Source organism: Akebia trifoliata, chromosome 14, assembly GCF_017979445.1.
Source record: "Akebia trifoliata isolate Shusen 1 chromosome 14, ASM1797944v1, whole genome shotgun sequence".
NCBI classification, from domain to species: Eukaryota; Viridiplantae; Streptophyta; class Magnoliopsida; order Ranunculales; family Lardizabalaceae; genus Akebia; species Akebia trifoliata.
In genome coordinates, this window is record NC_141388.1 from 8,181,641 (window position 1) to 8,204,396 (window position 22,756).

Sequence of the window (22,756 nt, forward strand, 5' to 3'; positions counted from 1 at the left end):
AGAAAATGAGGCCTTAAATTATCTTCCCCAAGAAAGATCGCGTAGGGAAATAATTCACATATTAGAGAATTTGGGCGAGATACCGATCATTAACAACATACGAAGAGATCCCTATTAATATCAGAATATAGCCTTTATCAAACAAGATGATTGGACTCCCTATCGTGATTTCTAATACCTGACAGCTAAGATCGTTCTTCCTCGGATGTGGCTGTGGGTGTGGCATAAGCGTAAGTTCCAAAATGTGATCGCAAAGTTCATGCAAATGGTAATTTTATTACATGCTCCAGATTGTAATATTTTTAATATACATAACAGAAACATTGAACACTGATTTCCCCAATTCATGCTGCAAGTTATACAGTTGACTGCAATATTTCGTAATCAAATATGTCTAATTTGCAGATACAAATATAATCTAATCTAAAGCATTAACGTAGAAAAGTATTGTTCAAATTCTTGATCAATGGTCGGTCTCCTCACCCCTAGTTGAGAATCTGCATCCAAATAAAGGGAGAATTTCTAATGTCAGTGAAAATGGTGCAAAACATAGGAAACAAACAGAAATGACTTGGCTACTGACATAGCACACTGTGGAGGGATAATGGTTGAGTTATCCTGACCAATCTTAACCTTTGCTAGACTGTTTTACTGTTAAAAAGAAGTAATATATCTGACTGTTACGATCATCTAATTTGGTTGATTTTGGTTCGGTCTGGATGACCTGCTTGTGACCCATGATCGATATATAGTAAATTTCGTACTAAAATTAATTTACCTTGATTGATGTTCCATCTACCAGATGAAAGTACAAATAGATCAGATGTCGCTGCATTGGAATATAGCATCATATCTTCGGGGTCCTCATCTAAACATTCCTCGATTTCATAAGCATAATTTCCAAATTCAGAAAGCTCGCCCTCAGGGCCCTTAGATCCTGGTTCATGGTGCAAGCCACCTTCGGGAGTTGTAGTATTCGGTTCTCTACCTGTAAATGGCGATTCTTCTTCCTTAACAGTTATAGTGTTTGTGAAACAGTTGTTGCCACAACTACCCGATGAAGTGGAAGGTTGGTCATAGGCATATGCATTTGGAATCTTTTGTTTAAATTTTGCTAGATGGTCATTGGCATGTGCCTGTAGAAACTCGGGTTCACATTTAGCTTCAACATACTGAGACGTGGCAGTGTCAGATTCCCCAACAAAGCTGTTGCTATCTTTTGCAGAGTCCTGATGTTCCGATTCATCATCCATGGGCTCTCCATCGATGTTTCCCTTATTTGTTAATACAAGCAAAACTTTCTCCATCTCCAGGTCTTCTACAAATGGGGATACGTGTTCGGAACCAGAGCTTCGATCCCGAAATTTATGCTTTGCTAGAGGCAAACCCAATTGCTCATCTAGTATCTTTCTCTTCTTGTTCAAGTCGACAACATTGGCGTAGAACACTTTGTTGGTATTGAAGCTGAAGTATTGTAGGTAAAAATATATATATAATTAACCAAATAAGAAAAAACTGCATTTTAATTATTTTTTTATAATATAGGCAAAGGTGGACTATCTAAGGTGCAAAAGAAATATTAACTTCACTTTCAGGTCGGGTAAATGAAGGTAAGGTGAACATAAAAACAATCCTATTTGCTTGAGTAAGGGGCATCCTCTTAGCACGAAACAACAAGTGTGAAAACCCATTAGAGAGGAACCAATAATTTCTAATTTATTTTTGGATGATTGGATTTCTAAAGCAGAAGCATTAGAAACAATATTCAAGAAAACACTAAAAACACTTTATCAGGAGTGCAGGAAACAGCTTAGGTAGAACCATATACACGCTTGAATAGCGAATCAAAGAAAGGAACAAAAGCCCATAAATCTATTGAAGAGGTGCCACAAGTCCTACTAACCCTCGTCTTTAAAAATGTCACCAGTGCTATCTTCCCATGAACTCGGTGCAAATTCAAAGGAACAACTGGTCAATTTATACAATCATGGAAAATTAAGATAAACCCAATTTGGGCATTAGCCCAAGCTGAAAGAAAAGAGCAAGTGTCTTCAACTACAACCACTAACCCAAATTTATAAGTTAGATATGAAGCCATGACTCTGCTGAAAAAGGTTTGTTAAGTGTTATCCCTAACCTCGACAAGACTAAACAAAAGTTTTTGCAATCTCAACATAGTGTGGATCGATTCGATTTGAGCAGCTTACATGAAGTACCCAAGGTGCACTACTATCACAGAATCTTCTTAGATTTGTATCTCTGGTTGCTCCATTTCCCTAACTTACTACTAACATTATTATATCAACAATACAACTTTTCTCAGAACATCTTAAACTAATCAATCTTAGATTCATCAATCCAATCATTCTCCAAATTAAATTTCTTGGTTAAGTTAGGGCCTGTTCGTTTGGGCTTTTGGAGCTGGCTTTTCCAGCTTTTTTTTACTTTTAAGCCCAAGAAGCCCGGCGAAAGATGTTCGTTTGGGCTTCTTTCGCTCCCGATAGATTTAAATAAAGCCCAAAAATGACTCTTTATTGAAGTCGCCCTCAGCCCGCTTCTTCAAATGGCTTTTGCGCAAAGCCCATTATCGTAAAATGGTTCGAATGAAAATACCTAAATGCCCCCCATCTTTTGTTGAATTTTCAACGGTTCAGGTTGTTGCAGAAGAAACTCATTTCATCCATAAAAATCAAATCCTCACTCTCTCTTCTTCAAACCTCTTCTAATGGTGATGCTCCTCTTCTTCTCTCCTCTACCTTCAACAACATTTCTCTACAAAAATCCTAATTTCATACCATCTCTCCTCTCCAATTTCTCCCCAATTTCAATCTCCATCTCCATCTCCAACAACCCCAACCCTCGTAGGTCCACCTTTCATGTCTCCTCATCCTCCGTTGGATTCCCCATCACCACCGAAACAAATGGCCCCTATTCTTCCACAAAAGGTAACCCTCTTGACGTCTCCAAACTCGGGATTTTGGAAGAGATTGTCTCTGCGCTCTCTCGACAAGGAATTACCCAACTCTTCCCCATTCAGGTCTAGACTTCTTCAATTTTTCTTCCACTTGAAGTTTTAATTATTGGTTGTGTGAAATTATAGTGTGTGTTTTGCTGGTTTGAATGATTTTGTTGGAATTTTGGTAGTTTATTAGAATGGATCTTAACCTATGAACTCATGAGTTTGTTGATCCAACTATCAAGTTGCTAAACACAACTTTGCAATCATAGGATAGACTTCCATCTTATAGATCTACTTAAATATTTGTGTCTGTCATTTTTATGTAAGAACAAAAAAATTTCTGAACATAACTAAAATATTATATCACTTGGGGTATAGATGTCGAGTATGTTTCCTAATATGATTTTGTAACTGTAAATCAACTTCATAATGTTTATTGACACCACAGTTTTATCTAATATTTGGGAGTCTTACTTCAAAGCAATGTCACATACTTGCAACTGGATGGCTCTGTTGAATCCGAAAAGCGTTTTGAAATTGTAAAATCTTTCAATTCAAACCCAAAACATGCATTCGTCATTTTTATAACCTACGAACAAAGTAAAAGTTGCGAAGCCAATAGATCATTTTTTTTTATAGCTAGATTGCTATTTTTGGGTTTAGGAATTTGTATGAGCCTAATCATAATTGTAAACAACTACTGAAATTATTTCAAGAGTGTTATATGTTTTTGTAATGTTGAGATTATAATTTTAGCTAAAGTCTTGTAATGTTGTAAGTGTGTGTTTTAATCTTTAATTGGGGTGTGATAAATAATTTAAGAAAATTATAAGCAAAATATTGGGGTGCCGATAGCAGTTCTCTAACGAAAGATTTTATCTTTTCTACCCTAACATTTTGTTAAGTAGATGAAGTTACCGTTTGTAAGTTCTAATTTTTTTGTTGTGTGTGAAACTATAGACAATGTTCTTTGTTGCTTTTATGGTGTTATCTGAATTTTGATATTTTGTTAGTTTGGGTCTTAAAAGATTTTATCTTTTCTATGCTAATATTTCGTCCAGTCCAGTAAATGAAGTTACAATTTGTGAAGTTCTAATGGTTGGTTGTGGGAAGCTAAAGACATTATTCTTTATGTTTTGATTATTTATGAGAATTTGATAGTATGTTAGTTTAGATCTTAAGATTGTTTGAAGAAATCTCTAATGTGCATTTGTTCATGACCACTTGAAGGGAAAAGTTATAGTTTTTCCCCGTATAGTATAACTTGTTCTATGACCACATATCGTCCAATCTGATGTAGTGGAAGTTTTTGTTGGGCTTGGTGATTTAAAAATCACATCTTTTGTTTCAAAGGGATGATGGGTGTTTCCACAGAAATTAAAAGTAAGTTATAGGTAGTTGTTATAGTTTATAAAAGGAATTTTTCTTGTAAAAGGGCTGTGTATGCAAGTATTTTTTCTTTATCAGGAAAATTTCATATGTCCATTTTAAGAGGAGATGTTGCCGAAATTTCAATAAAATTTATAAATTTATTTAAAATAAAAATATTATTTTTATAATTTTTAAGATAAATATATTATATATATTTTAGTGTAACTATATATTTAATTAAGGTATTCTGATCATTTTTGGTTGCATCATCAACATTAAGGGTATTCTAGTCATTTTATCAGAACCAGCAATAAAAAGCTGTCAAACGAACATCAATTTCTGGCTTATGTGCTTCTGTAACGAACAAGCTTCTGCTGGATGTGGCTTTTTAGGCTCTGGGTTTCTTCTTCTTCCAGAAGCCAGCTTCTGGAGTTGGAGCTGGCTTTTGTAAAGAACAGACCCTTAATTTCCATATTTCATTTGGTGAACTCATTTAGAATCTTTAATAAGTACCCAAGTGAACCCTTTGTCCCTTCTACCCATCCAAAGCTGCTCCTACTTCATCCATATTTTTTTTTTCTGGACTATGGGTATACTTCTTTAACATGGAAATCACCAAATCATATACTTCTAATCCATCAAAGAAAACTTTTCATTAAAGAAAGAACAAGTTGGAGATTAAATCTCAAGCTCAGGGGTGAGCTTAATTCTTGATTATCAAATAGATTTGAAATTAAAGATCAAGTAAAAGTAGAACAAATCAGGGTGATTAGGTTGATGGGTTCTCTCTCACCTAAAGAAACAAAAAATCCCACCAAAAAAATTATGATTGAAGAACATAAAGAGAACGAAGTCTGACCCAATCACCCAAATCAATTTTTTTTCCTACTAAATTACTTTCTCAAGCATGATAGAACAGAATTAAAATCTATTTAACATGAAAATATGCTAACCCTTTGAGTTCTAAACATGAAAAAAAAAAAATGGTTTAAACAGAAAGGAAATCTGAACCAGAACACAAACCTGTTAATCTCATATGGGTTATCGTTGATTTTGTCCATCTCGATCGAAAAAATTGGAACTGAGATTTTAGTTGAACCCTCCCATCATCTACACATGTTCATCTTTGCAGAAGAGACTAGAATGGTGTATAAAAAACTAATAAAGAAAACAGATGAAAGGGGTGACCACCATTTCCTCCAACAATCTTTAGGCAACCTTTGGAGATAAATCTGAAACTGTGTGTCTGTCTCTCTTAAGTGCTGAGTCAGACAGGGACCATATGCAGCCATGTGGGTTGATCCGAGCTGGCTGGCTGGAAATTATACGATATCAAATTTCTTTGGTTTAATATCTGTGCCCACTTTTAAGCATTAACTTTGGGGGTAGACTTTCATACTTATTCATAGACCGTTGATTCTTTCTCTGAAGATTAATAATTAAAGATCATCGGACGGTTTTAAATCTAAGAAGGGCAATTTTATTTTGTTGAGATATGTGCCAGCTTTAATGACTGTGAAGTTGGTTTGTTATAACACAAATAAATAATTATAATCAATCATAAGGGAGAATTACTGAATGGATTTTGTTAACATGTGACCTAAGGGCACACTTGAAAGTGCAATAAATACACTTTGAAAATTAGAATTTATACCGAAAATGCACCTTTAAAAAATTATTTTTTTTACAAAAATACCCTCAGATACAAATTATTTTATTGCACTTCAAATATATTTTGATGATTTATAATATTAAAAAAAAAATGAAGAATAAAATTGAAAAAAAATTTATTAAGATTTTATAAATATATGCACTTTGGATATTTCAAAAAGATCTATCTGATACTGCGGCCTCAAAAAACTGTTTAAAAAAAATCTGAATCACATATACAGTGTCAATGCAGCAGGTTGAAGTATAGTCAAACCAATGATGATGGTGAAGCGTGGTGGTCTATACAGTGGTTGTGATAAAGTGGTAGGGCAGCTGCATCATGGGGGCAGTGGTTGTGATGCAAGAGACGGGTTTGAGTTGAGAGGGACAACAAGAGAAGGGAATGAGAAGGAAAGTAAAGTTGAGAACCTTTCTTTTGGAAATCAAAACCCAAAAATAATGGAATTACTTCATGTCATAATTGCCTATGCAAATAACAATTACAAATAATAAAGTGTATCTAGAACATGGCCATGGACAGACTAATTAAATGAACAGAATTTGGACAGGACTTCAATCATGATGATCACAACCATAACAACATTACCTCAGAAGGAAGGTTAATATCACCATCTCAAGAGAGTATGAAACAGGTGAATCAATCTTCCATCATTAAAAATAAATGTCTAGTTTTTTTTTTCTTCTTTCATGGTACAAAGTTTACAAACAGCACCCCCCCCCCTCTCTCTTTTGTACACAAACAATCAGAAGCTCAGCTCCAACAAACAAAATAATCTCTGTAATTTTCCTTCTATTCTGGGTAGGTAGGCTGGAATCAGAACAATCCTTCTACATGATACATTTATATTGACGGATGCTATTACCTATGCACCAACTCCAGAAATACCCCAAGGCCTGTTGCATAACAGCTTCACTAAATTTAAACCTTGGGTGTAATGCACAACAATGAACAAGGGGCCTCAAGCCCTTGGTTTAATTCCTTCATGAGATAGCCTGGAAATGGACCACCAGCGTTCATCTTTGTCCATAGGTTAAAAAAAGCTTGCAATCAAATGCAGAAACCATTAAACAAGCAACTCCACTAATCTCTCTCATCTTGATGATGATGCTGAGACCTTGTTATCATAGGCTGTCTGGAACCGTACACCTGAACCTTTGTGCCTTGATGTTGGGCACACCCAAGTGAGAATGTTTGGGCCCAACACCTGGGAATTGGTCAAAACAAAAGCAATTATATAAGACATGCTGTACACTGCTGCATTGCAACGTTGCTTTACAAGTAATAACAAATAAAAGCGCAGAACTAATATTCTTACTGATGTTAGATTTTCATATGGACCAAGATCATATGGATGCTGATAGACATTGCCAACCTTTTTGGCAAGCCACATTGCTCTCACTCCTTCGTGATACTGCAACATAGTCCATCAACACACTAATCAGGATATTGAATCAACACAGCCAGCAAACAGATGCACAATGAACTATTATTCATGTTCTTTAGTTCTCCTCGAACCTCTATTGTGGTCTTGTTATGCAAAATGAGGTAAATATGCCAACCCAAAAGAATGCTTAATGCCACGGTTAGCGGGATTAGCAATATCCCAGAAATGATCTGCAAGAAATTGATAAGAGTCAAACTGGTAGGCTGTTATACCACTTCAAATTATAAAATTGCCACTTTAACTTACATAAAATCTAAATGAGACGCCACTCCACTTTTCATCCTCTTGAGCATCATGAGCAGCAGCACCCACTAGCAATACCTGAAACAAAATCGTATACTTTTCTTTTTATGCATCAATAATAATCCTTAGGGGAAGTAGGCTGGGATTAAACCCATGATCTCCCTTTGCAACCCAATGGCTATAAAACCCCAAAGGACTAAAAAGACATTAAAGTGTACCAGGGAGTGAATGCATGCGATGACGGCATAAATCATAAAGACAAAGAAAACTTTATAGTTTGCATGGCCCACACAGTTGTTGATCCAGATGCAGTGGTGGTCCTGTATTCAAGAAATGGCAGTTTTAACACCTAACAGAAAACTATCCAGATAACCAGTATGCCATGACTAAGTAATAAATAATATAGCTCATGCATACCATTCTTAAAACACATCTTTTGCAAATACGGCAATGATGCGCACGAGGAGGCTTATAGTGGGAACACTTTTGGCAAAACCTCAAATCCCCACCCTGCAAGAAAATCAAGACAATATAAAATAAGGTTTTGGATTGGAGAAATTCAAGCTTCTAAAAGTACTCCCAGATTTAATACCGAAACACAACCAAATGTCAATCTACTTTGCATGGAAGGAAGGCCTGAAAAGGACTAACAAGTTGCCCAAACCCCCGTATTTTTCATTGAAAAGGTTCCATATCACTGGGATTTTTTATTGAAATGGTACTCACCCTTTCCATATAAGTGGGAAGGTCTAAAATAGACGGACAAGTCGCCTAATTCCCATGTTTTTCGATTGAAAAAGGCTCCTTAGGGGCCCCTCTCTTTTTTTGATAAATATAAAATATATTAATGAAGAGAAGAAAAGGAGGCTGAGATAGCCCCCACACAACAAAATCAGAAATACAACCAAAAAGAAGAAAGGAAGCAAATAAACACGCCCGGCGGGGAACTATGTGTCACAAATGGTATCCCAGTTGAAAACAAAATCTTGGAAACCCACTCCCTCGAAGTCTTTACTCAACTTAGACCAAAGGAAAAGGAAACCCAAGATCTCCAAGATCACTGTATGCAATGAGCTCTCCTTGCTATGGAATACCCTGTTGTTGCGCTCTCTCCATAAACCCCAAGCAATGGCCAACGGAAGGATAGCCCAGAGAAGCCTTTTTCTATAAAAGAATATGTTGTAACTCCAACCCTCTAGAAGCGCAAAAAAAGATAAAGGAAGAACCCAATCTACCTTGAAGCGAGATAAGAAGAACATCCAAATATCTCGGGAAAAAGGACAGTGAATAAGAATGTGGTTGACAGACTCCCCGTCCCTACAGCAAAGAAAGCAAAAATTGGAGTAACCCACCCCCGATAGATCAAGTTATCCAAGGTGAGAATTCTTTCCAAAGAGGCAAGCCAAAGAAAGAAAGATACCTTAGAAGGAACAAGAGCAGACCAAACAACAGAAGGAGAGAAAGATAGCTCACCCAACGGCAGTAAACAATAGTAGAAAGACTTAACAGAGAACTTCTTATCCTTCGCCTTGAACCATTCCCATCTGTCATGCTCGGTCTCTCTGAATTGAGTCGAGTTAAGGAGATGTAACCTCCATCAACTCTCAATCATTGAAGTTTCTTCTAAAACCCAGATCCCAAGAATCCGTGATCCCATCCCGAATCAGACACTGCCTTACTGAGTTATTTTTTTTCAAAGAACAAGCGTCCAAGGATGGGAATTGGGTAGACAGAGATGAAGTTCCGCACCATATATCCTCCCAAAACCTAACCTTGTCCCCCATCCCAACTTTGAATCTAATCTCCCTATCAAACTTATCGACACCCTTCAGAATACCTCTCCACACACTACACCCATAAGTCCCTATAGCCTCTCCATTATACCAACCAAATCTCTTCTCACCATATTTAGCCTTTACCACTCTCCTCCACAAGTTATCTCTTTCTTCCCCGAATCTCCATAGCCACTTACCTAGGTACTCTCTTTTTGACAAATCCGATCCTCGGTACTCTCTTTTTGACAAGTGTTCTTGGATATCTTGTTTGGACACATAATACTTTTATTGCTAGTTTCAACAGAGAAACCCATGCCTTCTTCGCCACAACTACCATAATGGTAGTTGTTCCCATTGGAATCCAAATCATGAGGTGGGCCCCTGCTCTTTTACGAAATTATAAAGAGTGCCAGAAAGCCGAGTCCAACAACCCCAAGTCTTCGAAGCCCCATCATGGCAAAGGTGGGGGAGAAAAGAAGGGTGACTCAAAGGAGGACTGACGGAAGTCGTTCCATGGCAAAGGCAAGAACAACCTACCACCAGGAGTGCAGGGTGCTTCATCTGCGGAGCCATTGGGCACCGGGCCTTAGTTTTTCCTTCTGTTGATATGATCAACTGAGGTTTTTTGGCGAAAAGAATCGTGAAGAAACAATGCCATCTTTACACTTTGGAATAGATGGTGGGGAATTTTTACTTCTATGTAGAAAGAAATCATATAGAAGGTCAAAGAAACTAAGCAAGCATATTGCAATATATCACCCTTGAAAGTTGTGATTTATGATGTAAACGTACAAAGTTTTTTTTTTATTGGTAAGATGGTGAAGGTGGGGTTTGATCCCAGGTCTGTGGTATTACCATTCATAGACTTTAAATGTAAACAAATAAAGTTTTTCCACCAAGGATAACAACAGGACGTGATAAAGTCTTGAAATATATTATGTGCTTGTGTAGCCTATATTTTCTGGAGAAAAGTCTGTTACATACATTGTTTTAAAAGACGTTAGAGGCCTACATCTAGAGCCTCGCCTAAGGGTTGACCTTCCCCAGAAAGCCTACACCTTTTAGAGGGAAAAAAGAGAGAGTAAAAGCTTATAAAACACATCTACCAAGACTTTAAAAAGGCATATCTTGAAGCCTTCCACGCCTTTTCAAGCTTCATGTCATCTGGGTGTAATTAGCATGTATATGCTGTTGGTGGTAGGTTGTGGTGGTTTACAAGCTTAAATAGTTCAATTTCATTTTGTGGTTTCTGTTTCACTCTTAACACTTGATTAAACAATAATAGCTATTCTAGATTAAATAACATCAACAAAAAACATCTCCTTCCCTTTTATATAAAGTGAAACAATATTTTTTTAAATTAAACTTCCTCTTTACTAAATTTATCCTATTATTTATTTATTTATTTTATTTTTACTATATAGTAAAATGTGGGGTTCATGAGGCAAAGGCCATACACATGGAGGATTAAGCCTCTATCTTTAATGAAGTGCTCTACCCCACCCCTTCATGTTTAAAAACAGTGGTCACAAATACCTAAGACACATGCTCTTGTTCCCCATCGAATAGGTTAGCTTCTCTAATAAATGATATAAAAAACATATCTCCATATTAGTTCCTTATACATTGACTATTATAGGAAAGGTGGGTATGGATTTCACTGAAATCCATAACAAAAGAACCTCCGGTTCAACCATAAACAGGAATGTATGCAGTTCACAGTTTGCTATAGAAGGAGCAAAAAATTCATAGGTATTTGTGACCGCTGTTTTCAAACATAAATCTTTAAACTATGTGCGAAAAGAGGGGGGGGGGGGTTCATTGGGTTCAATGAACTCAACATAACGTTTGAGCGAACCAAAATCTGAAGATACAATGTATTTGCTAGAAAAATTCTAGTATGTCTCTTTGTAGATGACATAATTTGATGATTCAAGCACCAAACTTGAAGATACAAGATGTAATTCACTAAAAGATGAGTTTGCCTGATTTTTCTTTCCATCTTCTATTTTACTATAGGATTTGCACATACTATCAAGAGACCACGTTGAATGAATGATAACTCAGTGTGGTGGCATTTTCTATCCATGTTCAGCATTGTAAGCTGCTTGCCTCACTCCATGGGTGACTTCCTTGCAAGTTGACTCTGGTCAGGTGAGCATTTGAAAAATACAGGAAGAATTCTCTGGAGTCCCGTCAGTTGCAATTTGTGGGGTATTTGAAAAGAGCGTAACATGCGAAATTTCGATAACAATGAGCTCTTCATTTCTAATTGGAGTTCGTTTTTTTTTTCCTTCCTAATGTAAGCTTTTAGAAAGTTGAGTAATTTTTTGAGAACTTTGTGGGAGATGAGATTGGATTTGCAGGTTCTCTGTAGCTTAGTCTGGTGGTCTTGTTTTTGTTTCTCTCTTCCTTTGGTTGGTCCCCTCAACCATCTTTAATAAAATTCTTACTTATAAAAAAAAAAAAAAAATCTTATCCAATTAGGTTTGGAATCCTATCCAAAAATCGAAAGCCCCACCACCCCAAATTAATAGGGGTGTAACCATATGTTAGTCAATGATTAATAAGCAGTAATGGTTCTGCAATTACAGAGATGAATTACCTTCACCTGGGAGCTTATCTCTTCCTACCCCTACAAATTGGGTCCATTCTACAGTGGTGAACCTAGAAACCGAATTCAGATGAGCGAATCAACGAATTAATTAACATAGGTTTCAACCCCTATCATCATATCTACCAACCTAGCATAATTTAATAACACATTGGTCCGTATAATGTCCTACCAGTACCAGGCACTTATATGATTCTCAATCATTTTTTTCAGGAGATTGGTATATCTTAATTCCAAAAGAAATTTTTCAAAAGAGAGGGGCTTCAAAGTTCATATTTTGCAAGACCTACACATAAAACACTTCTATTAACAGAAGACTTACTTAGCATCGCCAAAGAAAAGAGATAGTAAAGAGGAGAGTAGGATTTTCCCTTCACATATATAGAAAACCCTAATTGTCCAGACATGTATTTAGAGAATATTATTAACTAATATATATCTATATATATAGATAGATAGATAGATATATATTAGTAAAATTTAAAGATGAAATGGATTTTAGCTAGGGCTTGTTTAACCTATTAGAGGCACTAGAGGTTCTAACCATACATACTTCTACTGTATGTTTCCTCTGAGAACCTTTGAAATACATTTCTTATAAAGTGAAATTAAATTCATAAGGTCCAAACATGCACATAGAACTTAAATTTCCCAAACTAAAGAAATCCTAGGTTGCCATTAGAGCTCAAAACTTTCATGTCATCTCCCAAGAGAAACTTATTAATCCTACAAATGAAAATCGAGGAGCGGGAAGAAACTAAACACCAGCAAATACAATACCAGAATTAATGGAAGAAAGGCGAGAATTTCCCACTCCCAAATTGCTGAGTTGTCCATTTTCGACAATCCAATTTTGTAGCAAACCTTACTGTGATATTAGATATGTGGAAATTACATAAATTACTTAACTAAGCTTTCCATTTTTATATGTTTTCTAAGTTAATTAAGCTGAAATATTAGCTTAAATGTCTGATTCCATAAAAATTAAATCTTGATTATACTACATCCAGATTCCAGAGTGCCATTTGAAATCTTCATGTTGTTTAAGATCTACCAACGAATTCAAGAAACAAAATACCCAAATCGAAACCCTAAAAGTTTCTCACATCAAATTAAGAAGAAACATCACATAAGCAATAACAAAAACCCCAAAAGATCAAACATTTGAAAGTCAAAAATCACATAAAAATAAAAGAAATCACGCAAAGATCAACTGACCTTCCTCTTAATTTCATGGATCGGCGTCTCTGAGTCTTCAATATCTGGCACGAAAGTCTCTGGAACTCGACCTGGATCCTTCAAGATCGCGGTCGCATAGGTCGCTATACACACGAAAGCCATTGTAGTAAAACTCGCAGCGTTCATGAACCCTGGCGAAGACTTGAGACCGAACCAATCGTCTATGAAGATGAAGACAGTAGTATAATATACATAAGAGATGGTTGACAGAACTACGATGATGGGAAGAGAGATGGTGCCGCTCTGCCTCATTTTTGGTTTGGTCTCTTGCTTTCTTTGGAACGCTTGTTAGCAAGCGAGAAGATGAGGATGAAAGGCAGTTAAGTTAATAAGGAGAGGAACAGGGGCATTTTGGGGATTTAGTTAGTGTAAGATGAGAGACATGAGAGCTGGAACGGTGGTGCCACCCACTTTCGTGTGCAAGGGATGGCGGCGGAATGTGGAGAAACCGACATTTGAAGGTTAGTTGGAGGACGGTGGACTGTATTCGGGACAACAACGCTGGAGAAAGGTGGCGTTTTTTTCTCGCATTACCATAAATGCCCTTCGCTCATTGTTATTATTACAAAGTGTGATACTTGGTCAAAGAAATAGATGCATTGCTTGCTTCAATTTTTAATTTTTATTGACCATAGCTAGAGTGTTTATTTATTAAGGGTCTTATTAACGTGTGCAAAAGTGTTTATTTATAATGAAATATTGCTTTTCGTGTGTTTATGTCTGGTTCTCTTTATTATTTCGTTGTTTCACAAATTGGTATTTAATCCAATAGGGTTCGTATAAAGAGTTAGTACAGATCGTACTTTCTTTTAATTTGGGGTTTATTACGATGACAATGAAAATTTTGAACACAAAGTTCGAGATCGAGTGATTCGATAGGAGTTGTAGTTTTAATCTATGACAAAGGATGGAGAAAGATATCTTGATTCAACAAGACTTGACTCGGGCATTGAAAAGAAAATCTGATAAATCATAAAATATGACATATGATTATAAGGTAGTTCTTATGGTTCAAGAAGGCAAGTCGAGATCTCTTTTTGGAGTTGGCTAAGGAATTAGCTTGAAATAATTACACATGAGCATTGGCCATGTGATTGAGTCGGGGTGGACCATGATGATTGGACAGTGTGTAGTTGGTGATTCAAAAAGGTCAATGGTTGTTTGCAGTATTAGATTATTAGTAGATAGGTGACTAAGTCAAATTGATTTAAGTTTGAAGTGGAATTGCATCCCTGGAATAAGTGATACAAAAGTGGTTCTAGTATTTTGGTCAAGGTAGAGTGATGTTTAAATTAAGGTGGAGGTTGTTGAGTAAATGTCTTGTATTTTGTTCTTGGGGGATTTCTATTTTGTAGGATTGCTAAAGAGAATTATAGAATATTTTCTTTAGTTTTTTTTTTTTTTTTTTTTTAAGGGATGGGGGTTTATTCTTGGGAGATATCTAACAACTCCTGGTTTTATAAATAGAATTCTCTACAGCTGTGGAAACTCAAGAGAAAAAAAAATAGTGATTGTTCTTTTGTTTAGATTCATGGACGTAGGCAACTGCCTAACTACGCAAACCATTATTTTTTATGTGTGACTATTTGTGTTTTGTTCTCTTTACTGTTTCATTGTTTCATGTCTAGTAAAATAAAAATATTTTCTTTTTAAAAAATATTTTCCCAAAGTTATTTTCTATCAAACGGGATCTATATTAGACCAATTATAATATGAATTATAAAATTGATGAACATACCTTTCCACAGTTGAGGTGCTTCATCAAACAAATGGTTATGACGTTAGGGATTATATTAAAAAAATGTATCACTAGTGAAAAAGCACTGTTCCCTTGAAGGTCAATATTGATCTCTAGGAAATCAGTGTTTAATTTCCTATTACTTCAACTGTCAGATGGAAAAAAGAAGTCCCTACTAAAGATGTTATAGAGGACACGAATATGATACACCAATAAACAGGCATCAATCATTTTCTATATTTCCTTTGTCAAATCCAAGTTGCTTCCTTCACTACATGAAAAAAAAAAAAAAGAACTTGGATTTAGCCAAGCAAATTCGACAGACCTTGGTGTTGAATTTACCCTTTTCTATTGATAAATTTTACCTCTTTTTGTTTTTCACGTAGTGCTTGTATGCTTTAATGGTTGTTTTTCATTGGTTTCATTTTATTCTGATTCACATGTAATAGGGATCATTTCATCTGTCATTTTGTGCCAAATCATCACAGTACACCCTAATATATTAAGTAAAATGGGTGTTACATGACACATTCTTAGGAAGAGGTGAAGTTTTCTTAGAGAAAAAAAAAACATTTCACTATATTAATTTTTGTTTTCTAATTATTTCTTCAATATGGATTTGTAAAGATCATCAAGCTTGTCCTCTTCATTAAGATTGTATTGATTTAAAGGCCAAAGTATACACAAGAAACACTTTGAAACTAAAATGTCCTTCAAATGAAGTTAATATTATTATTGAATCCTGGCCCGCATGAATTATTAATTCTATAGATTACAAAACACTCATCACTCCAGTGGGTTTCTTCCTTACCAATTGTTGCGGGAAATAAAAACCAAAACAATCATCAAAAGAAAAGAAAAAAGAACACTTTCTTTGTTCTTCCTTTTCTCTCATGACAAGAAAATAAAATGATACACATGGAAAAATTTAAGTTAGAAGGTGATCGCAAGGCACGCTTCCGAGCAAAACGAATTAGGAAGGTCAACACTTGGGAAGATCAGATGGTGGTGGTGGCAGCTTCTGATTTGGGAGTTTCCCATCCAAGACGACCCACGCCATCTTCAACCCCCAGCTAGTGTGTATCTCTAGGTGGCAATGCATGAACCATACACCTGTTCACACAAAATTATCATCCAAGGTAGAATTAGCACATTTATAATAATATAATCCCATAAGAGAAAAGAGTGATGAATGACGATCATTGCATAGAGATTGCATTGGATCACCGATGCATCGAGGAAATATGTATGACCATCCAATCATGATCGATGTGTTCATTAATTATGTAGAGTTTGTTACAAATAGTGTTATACTCACCTGGGTTGTCTGCGAAAAACCGAATGGCAACCCAACCACCAGAAGGCACACCAATGGTGTTCCTCTCAACAGGGTCGATGAGATTGAAATTGGTGGGGTCTTTGCTTGGATCATAATTTCCAAATCCCTGACCAACTAGGAAGAAGTTAAAGCCATGGAGATGAAGGGGATGGCTCTCAGCACCAAGGATGCTAGTATCCTGCATCACCAGCTCCACACTTGCATTGAAAGGTAGCACCACCAGCTTTGTCCCATTGCCCACGAAAGTATTGTTGGGTGCAGTCCCAGTGTAATTGAAAGGGAAGGTTGGGTTTGTAGGGAAATCAGTTGTGTAAACGCTGTTTGATTGCCCAAAGAAATGGGCTTGGAGGAGAGCTGTGGTTGGGACAGAGAAAGAAACATTATTAACAGAAGCTGCGAACATTGTTCCATTAGGCCCTTGGCAGGTATGGTTTTTCGGGCATGGGTTCGTGCCAAGTCCTACTGTGAAAAAGAAACGCTTGTCAACAGTTTGTGGGACATTAGCGGGGAATTGAGTAGTGGCCAAGCTACGGAATCTCTTGGTAAAATTGGTGGCGTAAGAAGTATCGTTAAGTGGAGGAAGATTTGGTTTGAAGAGTGGGAGATTCTTAATGGAGGTATGGAATGATTGGTGGTATTGGAGGATACCAGTTGTGGTTGAATTATCAAAGGTTCCTAAGCCAGTGACATAGGGCCTTGCAGCCATAAGGAAGGTGGCATTGGGGTGGTAAGGTTTGGTCTTGAGGAGGACGTTGGTGGTCTGTCCCGGTGTGATGAGGAGAGTGTCGGTAACAAAGGGCTTTACGTAAACAGCATCAGCGTCGACTACGGTGAAAGTGTGGTTGGCTATGCTGAAGAATAGTTCATCATTAAGTGCAGCATTGATCAAACGGAGGAGGTAAGTCTTCCCAGGCTTCACCTTCAGCTTGAATGTATCTGCCAGTGCAACATACATAATGTCAAACATCTAGATTTAGTCTCATGGTGTCATCTTGGGATGATTTTTAAGGCCCATTATCTGAACTGTCCATGCCAAGAAATCCTCTTGTTTGGCATATAGGTCTCATTTTTTTTCTAAAATAAGAGGGATATTTTTTCTTGGAGAACTTCTATTGCCACACCAACTTTTACTAAGAGCACACAGCACACCAAGGTATGTGCCAAATTCTTTGATGAAATCATATAAATTGGTGTGCTATTAGTAAAAGTTGGTGTGGCATAGAATCTCTCCCTTTTTTAATTTTTTGTCTTTTATATCTTCTCCAAGAAAGGCCTTTGTTCCTCCTTTTTATAGGCTTCCATAACAAAATTTGTAATGGGCTTGTACCTGGACATTGCAATCTATTTATTGAAAAAAAAAAACATGTACCTTTGGCTGAGCAGTTGTACAACGGCCCTGGAAGTCCATTAATGGTGTAGGCATCAGAGACATTGGGTCCACCTCCAGTCTGCAAAGCTTGGCTGATAATTGCCTCAGGGTCTGCTTTAAACCATTCTCCTGGAAATTCCATTCTCTTATATCAGAATTTGATTAATTAATGAAAAAATATCACAAATGTTATAATCTCAATCTAAATATATCGTTATTTACCGAAGATGATGGGGACTTCCTTGTCGGGTTTGGGGAATGGGTAAGGAACGTTGCGCTTGGGAAGGATGATGATGGGTCCGTAAATTGTAGCTCTAAGCCATGAAATGTGAGCATGCCAGAATAATGTTCCTCTTTGGCCTATAATTGTGAAGTTGTAAACATAGCTCTGGCCAGTCTGTATGGGGCACTGAGTCACATATGAAGGTCCATCTGCCCATCCACTTTGAAGTTGTCGAATTCCATGCCTGTTTTCATCATCCATTAACATTTTTTTTCACCAAATAAATTCTAAGACATTCGAATCATAATTAGTTTCTTAAGAGTAAGATTATGGAGATGAGATGAAGCATTAGTACCAATGGATGGTGATATTGTTCTTAACATGGTTGACCACTTTAACAACTACTCGGTCCCCTTCCCTTGCAACGATTTTAGGCCCCGGAAACTGTCCATTTACTGTAACAATGCTCCTCGTGTGGCACAATCGAGTTACATTCTGCAGCTTGATCTGTAAAAATATTTGAAGAAGAAATAATAAGAAATGCATAATTCCTTTAACTTAATAGACACAATTAATTCCAATTATAAGTTTCATATGCCATGCAACACATACATCAAACTTGTAGTGCCTTGTTATGCCTGCATTACTCGCCACTGCAACCTCTGGAAGAAACCAGAAAGTGCAGAATATGAGGAGCAAAGCTCCTATGAAAGCTGATGAGGGAAGAAAAGAAGCACCCATTTTTTAGTGTTTCTCTCTTTTCTTTGGTGAAGAAGATGGGTTAACTCGACTCGACTTGTTCCTTGAGTATGATTGAGTCTGAAGTGCCTGTGAGACAAGTTTATATAGAAATGGTTTGAGCCTGTTTGGTTGATTAGGTGTTGAGATTATGAAAAATAAATAAATAAAAATTGCACTTCAAATTGGGTGTTTAGCTCCTACCATCTGTTGGTCGAGCTGAATGTTAGAGTGTCGTCAAAGTCAAATTTTTTATTTGACTCCTTTCAATTTCTGACAAACTTCATAGATCCATCTATTTCCAATCACACCAAGTTTGGTCCTGCTGCCAACCCTTTCCTTCCTGATGGGTTTTATTCCTAGGCCTTGGAGTTGGGTAATTTTCACCATGGGCCAGTCACATTATAGAAGCCCATGATGAAAACTGGTCAAATTTATTGGCTATAAATTAGTGATCAAGCTGATTTTTTTTAATAGCCCCAACCATCTTGAAATGCACCCTAATTTACCTAAAAAAATGAACCCATTCAACAATATATTTCAAATTTGTGCTAAATAGATTCAGTATGAATATTGGGAGAGGGGAACTGATCACATTAAATGGCTATAAATTAGCAATCAAACTGATTTTTTTTATAGCCCTACCTCAAAATGCACCCCAATCAGTAATGGGTTACCAGAAAAAATGAACCAATTCGACAATCTGTTACCGATTTGTTCAAATTAGGTTCAGCATAAACATGGGGTGTTTTTGGTAGGAAAAACAGTGGGCCAAAAATTCATTTAACCATATAGGCCCAACAAGTGTGTCAAACAGATTTTATTTTGAATTTTTTTTTTTTTTGGAGGGGTGAGAGAGGGGAGCTTTTATTGGTGAGGAAGACAGATCATAGGGTTACCATCACATCATTTATTATCAATCAATTGTTGTACATCACAATTCTGAAGTATTTCGTTGATATGAAGGATGTCTGGGTATTTCTGTTCTGTCTCTAGGAGTCTCTCTATACAAGAGAAAGACTTACGACCCAACTTTCTTCTAAGCAAGATTTCAATTTTTTTTTTTTTTTTTAAGTTATAGAAAATTCACGAACTACTAAGGTTTCTCCATGAAGACAAATAAAAAATAAAAGAAAACTTGAAATTGGAGAATGTGAGATTTAAATGGAAAATACATAATGTACCAAATTTGTGGTTGGACCAACTACGCTCCTTAGAAGTACTAATGCTTTTACAAGACTTTCTCTCTCGTTTAGCTTATGGGGCCATACGAATATCATATTAGATGATCCAACATGTATTGTGTTAGAGATCATCCTCATCAAATTTCACATTCTTCAGTAAAAAAGTTATTTTAATATAAATTATCACAGTTCTGGCTCTGAGAAGTTTTGAGCCTTGATGGGAAAACTTTCTAAGAATTTAATTTCTTGGGGGTAAAAATGGATCTTAAATTTGTTATTTGTTTTTTTTGTTTTTTTTTTTTTTTTTTGACAATTCTTAAAAGAGTTTTTTAGGGGTAATTTGGACTTTATGTTTTCAAAGTGATGACATGTCTCTTTACTTAGGTTTTGTCTGAGAGATTAATGTGGTATGACTGAAATGCCCTTGCCTTTCATCCTTTATCCAAAACCCCTTGAACTTTTCTCAAAAAAAAAAAAAATGTATATGTCATTTTCAAAGTTTTTAATAAAAAATCCTTGTTTTTCCTCTTAAAATCCATCATCTTCAAGTTCATCGATCTCTACTAGAAATTATTATTAACCTATTCATCCTCATCTTCAATCAATCTTTTTAATCTTGTCTTAATCTCTTGTAGAAAACTCGTGATTTTTCTAACCAAAACAAGTCCATTTACTTTTCCAAATATCCTATTTCATTCTTGAGGTTTGTAGGTTGAAGATGGAGGTGACAAATGTAACTAAAAATCTGAAAATGAAAGTTGTGGATAGAAAAAAAAAAAATCTAAAGTTGAACGTGGAAGAAGATAGAATCTCCAGGGAGAAGATTGATGGTAAAAAAGAAAAAAATCAAGGGAACTTTATGCTAGATGCAGAAGATAAGGGTATTTAGGTCATTTAATTTCTCTCTCATAGATGACCAATGTCAAGGAGATATATCATCATTGATTTAAAACACAGGAGTATCTTTAATATTAAAGATATTAACCAAAACGTGGGTGTTTAAAATTTAAACTCTTTTAAGAGTTTTTTTTTTTTTTTTTCTTCTTTGAAAACTCTTGTGGGGTGATAAAACGAGGTTTTTTATTTTCAAACCCTATCGTCTTTGTTTTAAGAAAAAAAAAATTTCTATTAACAATTCTTTTCTTTTTTAATCTTCCAACATATAAAGAGTTGTACTTTGTGGGCCTTCTCTCGACCAAGGCCTTAAGTTGGAGCTTTTAGCCTAAAATAATTATGAATAATGGTAATCTGACTCAAAATCCACTCAACTGCAAAGAATCCTAGATATTTTCCTTGTGTGGCTCGAGGAAAAGAAGACGTGCTAAATCATACATAGTCTGTACACGGCTGATGTGGCAAGGACACAAAACTATAGATCTTTTTCCTTGTGAATCCGGAAGAAAAAGATCTGTGGTTGTGTGCCCTTACCACATCAACCGCGCGCGTACCGTGCATTCATCACTCGAAAAAGAATTTATGGTTTCGTGCACATGCAATGTCAATTGAGTGAATTTTGAGTCAATTTATCACAACTCCATATTTATATGCAATGATGCTAAGAAGTAATGATTTTTAATTAAATCTATCATATAACTCTAAGGGGGTGGCTCAATGGCAACTTCGGATCCAACAAGCGGTGAGAGTATGTAGGTTGTGTCTTCGATATCCAATATGAGCAATATTTCCTCGGGACCACCTGCTAGAGTGCTCCCTCACTTACCTGATGCATGTGATGTGCAGCCGTTGCACCTGCCCGAGGGACAGGGCCGACTCAATAGAAGTTTGAGGCCTAAGGCATAGAAGTTGAGGCCTAAGACGAGGGAGAGACCCATATGCCTTGGCTCTGGCCTTGGCTCATCCAGTCCCCCAAACACCCCGTTTTTAAAATAAATAAAAAAAGATCTATCATGTTGAGAATGATTCAACAGCTGCCCATTTAAACCTCATTCTTTACAGAGGGAACAAATCGTGAATTGTGTCATTCTCAACATGACAAGATGAACTAATTTTCACCAAAAATCGATTTATTTTCAAATCTCTATATATACAAAAAGTTAAAAAAAAATGATTTACATGAAAAGTTGTAAGTATGGATCCCTAGACCTAGCAATTTATATGATGATAAAAACAAGAAATCAAAAATCAAAAAAACACAAATGCTTACTTTCACAGATGAGAGTTGAGAAAGACAATGATTACAGCCCCTAATTATAAAATTATAGGTTTTTAAATCTGAAACCAACTCTCCCTTTTTGTTACTCACCATAACAAACTCTTTATTTATTTATTTATTTTAATTATCATATTTGTTCCTCAGATGAAATTGCCAAATCAGATAATAAAATAGAGCTGCTATTGCCACACCAACTTTTACTAATGCCACACCAATTCCTATGTAAATCACCAAAGAATTGCACACAGTTGATGTGGTGTTAGTAAAAGTTGGTGCAGCAATAGTAACTCTCTAGAAAAAGGTTAATTAAAAAATTTGAGGACTTGGTGTTCGATTCGTTTTGCCAACAAAGTACAAGGAATGCATAAACATAGCATGAAGGTTTTTCAATTTCAAATAATCCTTTATGAAGATCTTAAGTTAAAATGGAATGAATTTTCACGAGGATGAATTTCAAGGCACGAACAACCTAAAGATTTGGGGTTGGTTAAACTAATCTTGTTCCTCCTTTCCACTATGCCCTAAGCCATGAACGGAATGAAATGTCTTATGAATATTCATGTAAGGGGGTGCCAACTTGACACAACCCTCATCCTTCAATGTAATGTACTTTAGGGACACTACACACCGATCGAAAAAAAAAAAAAAAAAAGAGGGGAAGATGTATTCATTGTG

General features: G+C 36.2%; 3 protein-coding genes across 5 annotated transcripts; all 3 read right to left on the reverse strand.

The window, feature by feature from the left end:
- Positions 1 to 256: 256 nt before the first annotated feature.
- LOC147385991 (uncharacterized) lies at positions 257 to 5,574 on the reverse strand. 2 transcript variants are annotated; one of them, XM_086422529.1, is made up of 3 exons: positions 5,354 to 5,574; positions 779 to 1,492; positions 257 to 497 (listed from the first exon to the last, which is right to left on the reverse strand). In XM_086422529.1, exons 1-3 carry the CDS (start codon positions 5,364 to 5,366, stop codon positions 424 to 426), a joined length of 801 nt encoding a protein of 266 aa, XP_086278655.1. In that variant the 5' UTR covers positions 5,367 to 5,574; the 3' UTR covers positions 257 to 423. The 2 variants fall into 2 exon arrangements, with proteins under 2 accessions (XP_086278655.1, XP_086278656.1); XM_086422530.1 differs by having other exon boundaries at positions 779 to 1,464; positions 5,354 to 5,571.
- An 863-nt stretch (positions 5,575 to 6,437) lies between these two features.
- LOC147385992 (DHHC-type zinc finger family protein) lies at positions 6,438 to 13,941 on the reverse strand. 2 transcript variants are annotated; one of them, XM_086422526.1, is made up of 7 exons: positions 13,297 to 13,938; positions 8,107 to 8,199; positions 7,908 to 8,009; positions 7,693 to 7,767; positions 7,518 to 7,616; positions 7,318 to 7,413; positions 6,438 to 7,206 (listed from the first exon to the last, which is right to left on the reverse strand). In XM_086422526.1, the coding sequence occupies exons 1-7, from the start codon at positions 13,567 to 13,569 to the stop codon at positions 7,093 to 7,095; spliced, it is 852 nt and encodes a 283-aa protein (XP_086278652.1). In that variant the 5' UTR covers positions 13,570 to 13,938; the 3' UTR covers positions 6,438 to 7,092. The 2 variants fall into 2 exon arrangements, with proteins under 2 accessions (XP_086278652.1, XP_086278654.1); XM_086422528.1 differs by lacking the exon at positions 7,518 to 7,616 and having other exon boundaries at positions 13,297 to 13,941.
- Positions 13,942 to 15,795: 1,854 nt separating this feature from the next.
- On the reverse strand, positions 15,796 to 18,813 carry LOC147385993 (laccase-17-like). The gene is made up of 6 exons (XM_086423371.1): positions 18,599 to 18,813; positions 18,342 to 18,493; positions 17,986 to 18,230; positions 17,764 to 17,892; positions 16,374 to 17,330; positions 15,796 to 16,168 (listed from the first exon to the last, which is right to left on the reverse strand). The coding sequence occupies exons 1-6, from the start codon at positions 18,725 to 18,727 to the stop codon at positions 16,038 to 16,040; spliced, it is 1,743 nt and encodes a 580-aa protein (XP_086279497.1). The 5' UTR covers positions 18,728 to 18,813; the 3' UTR covers positions 15,796 to 16,037.
- Between the last annotated feature and the right edge of the window lie 3,943 nt (positions 18,814 to 22,756).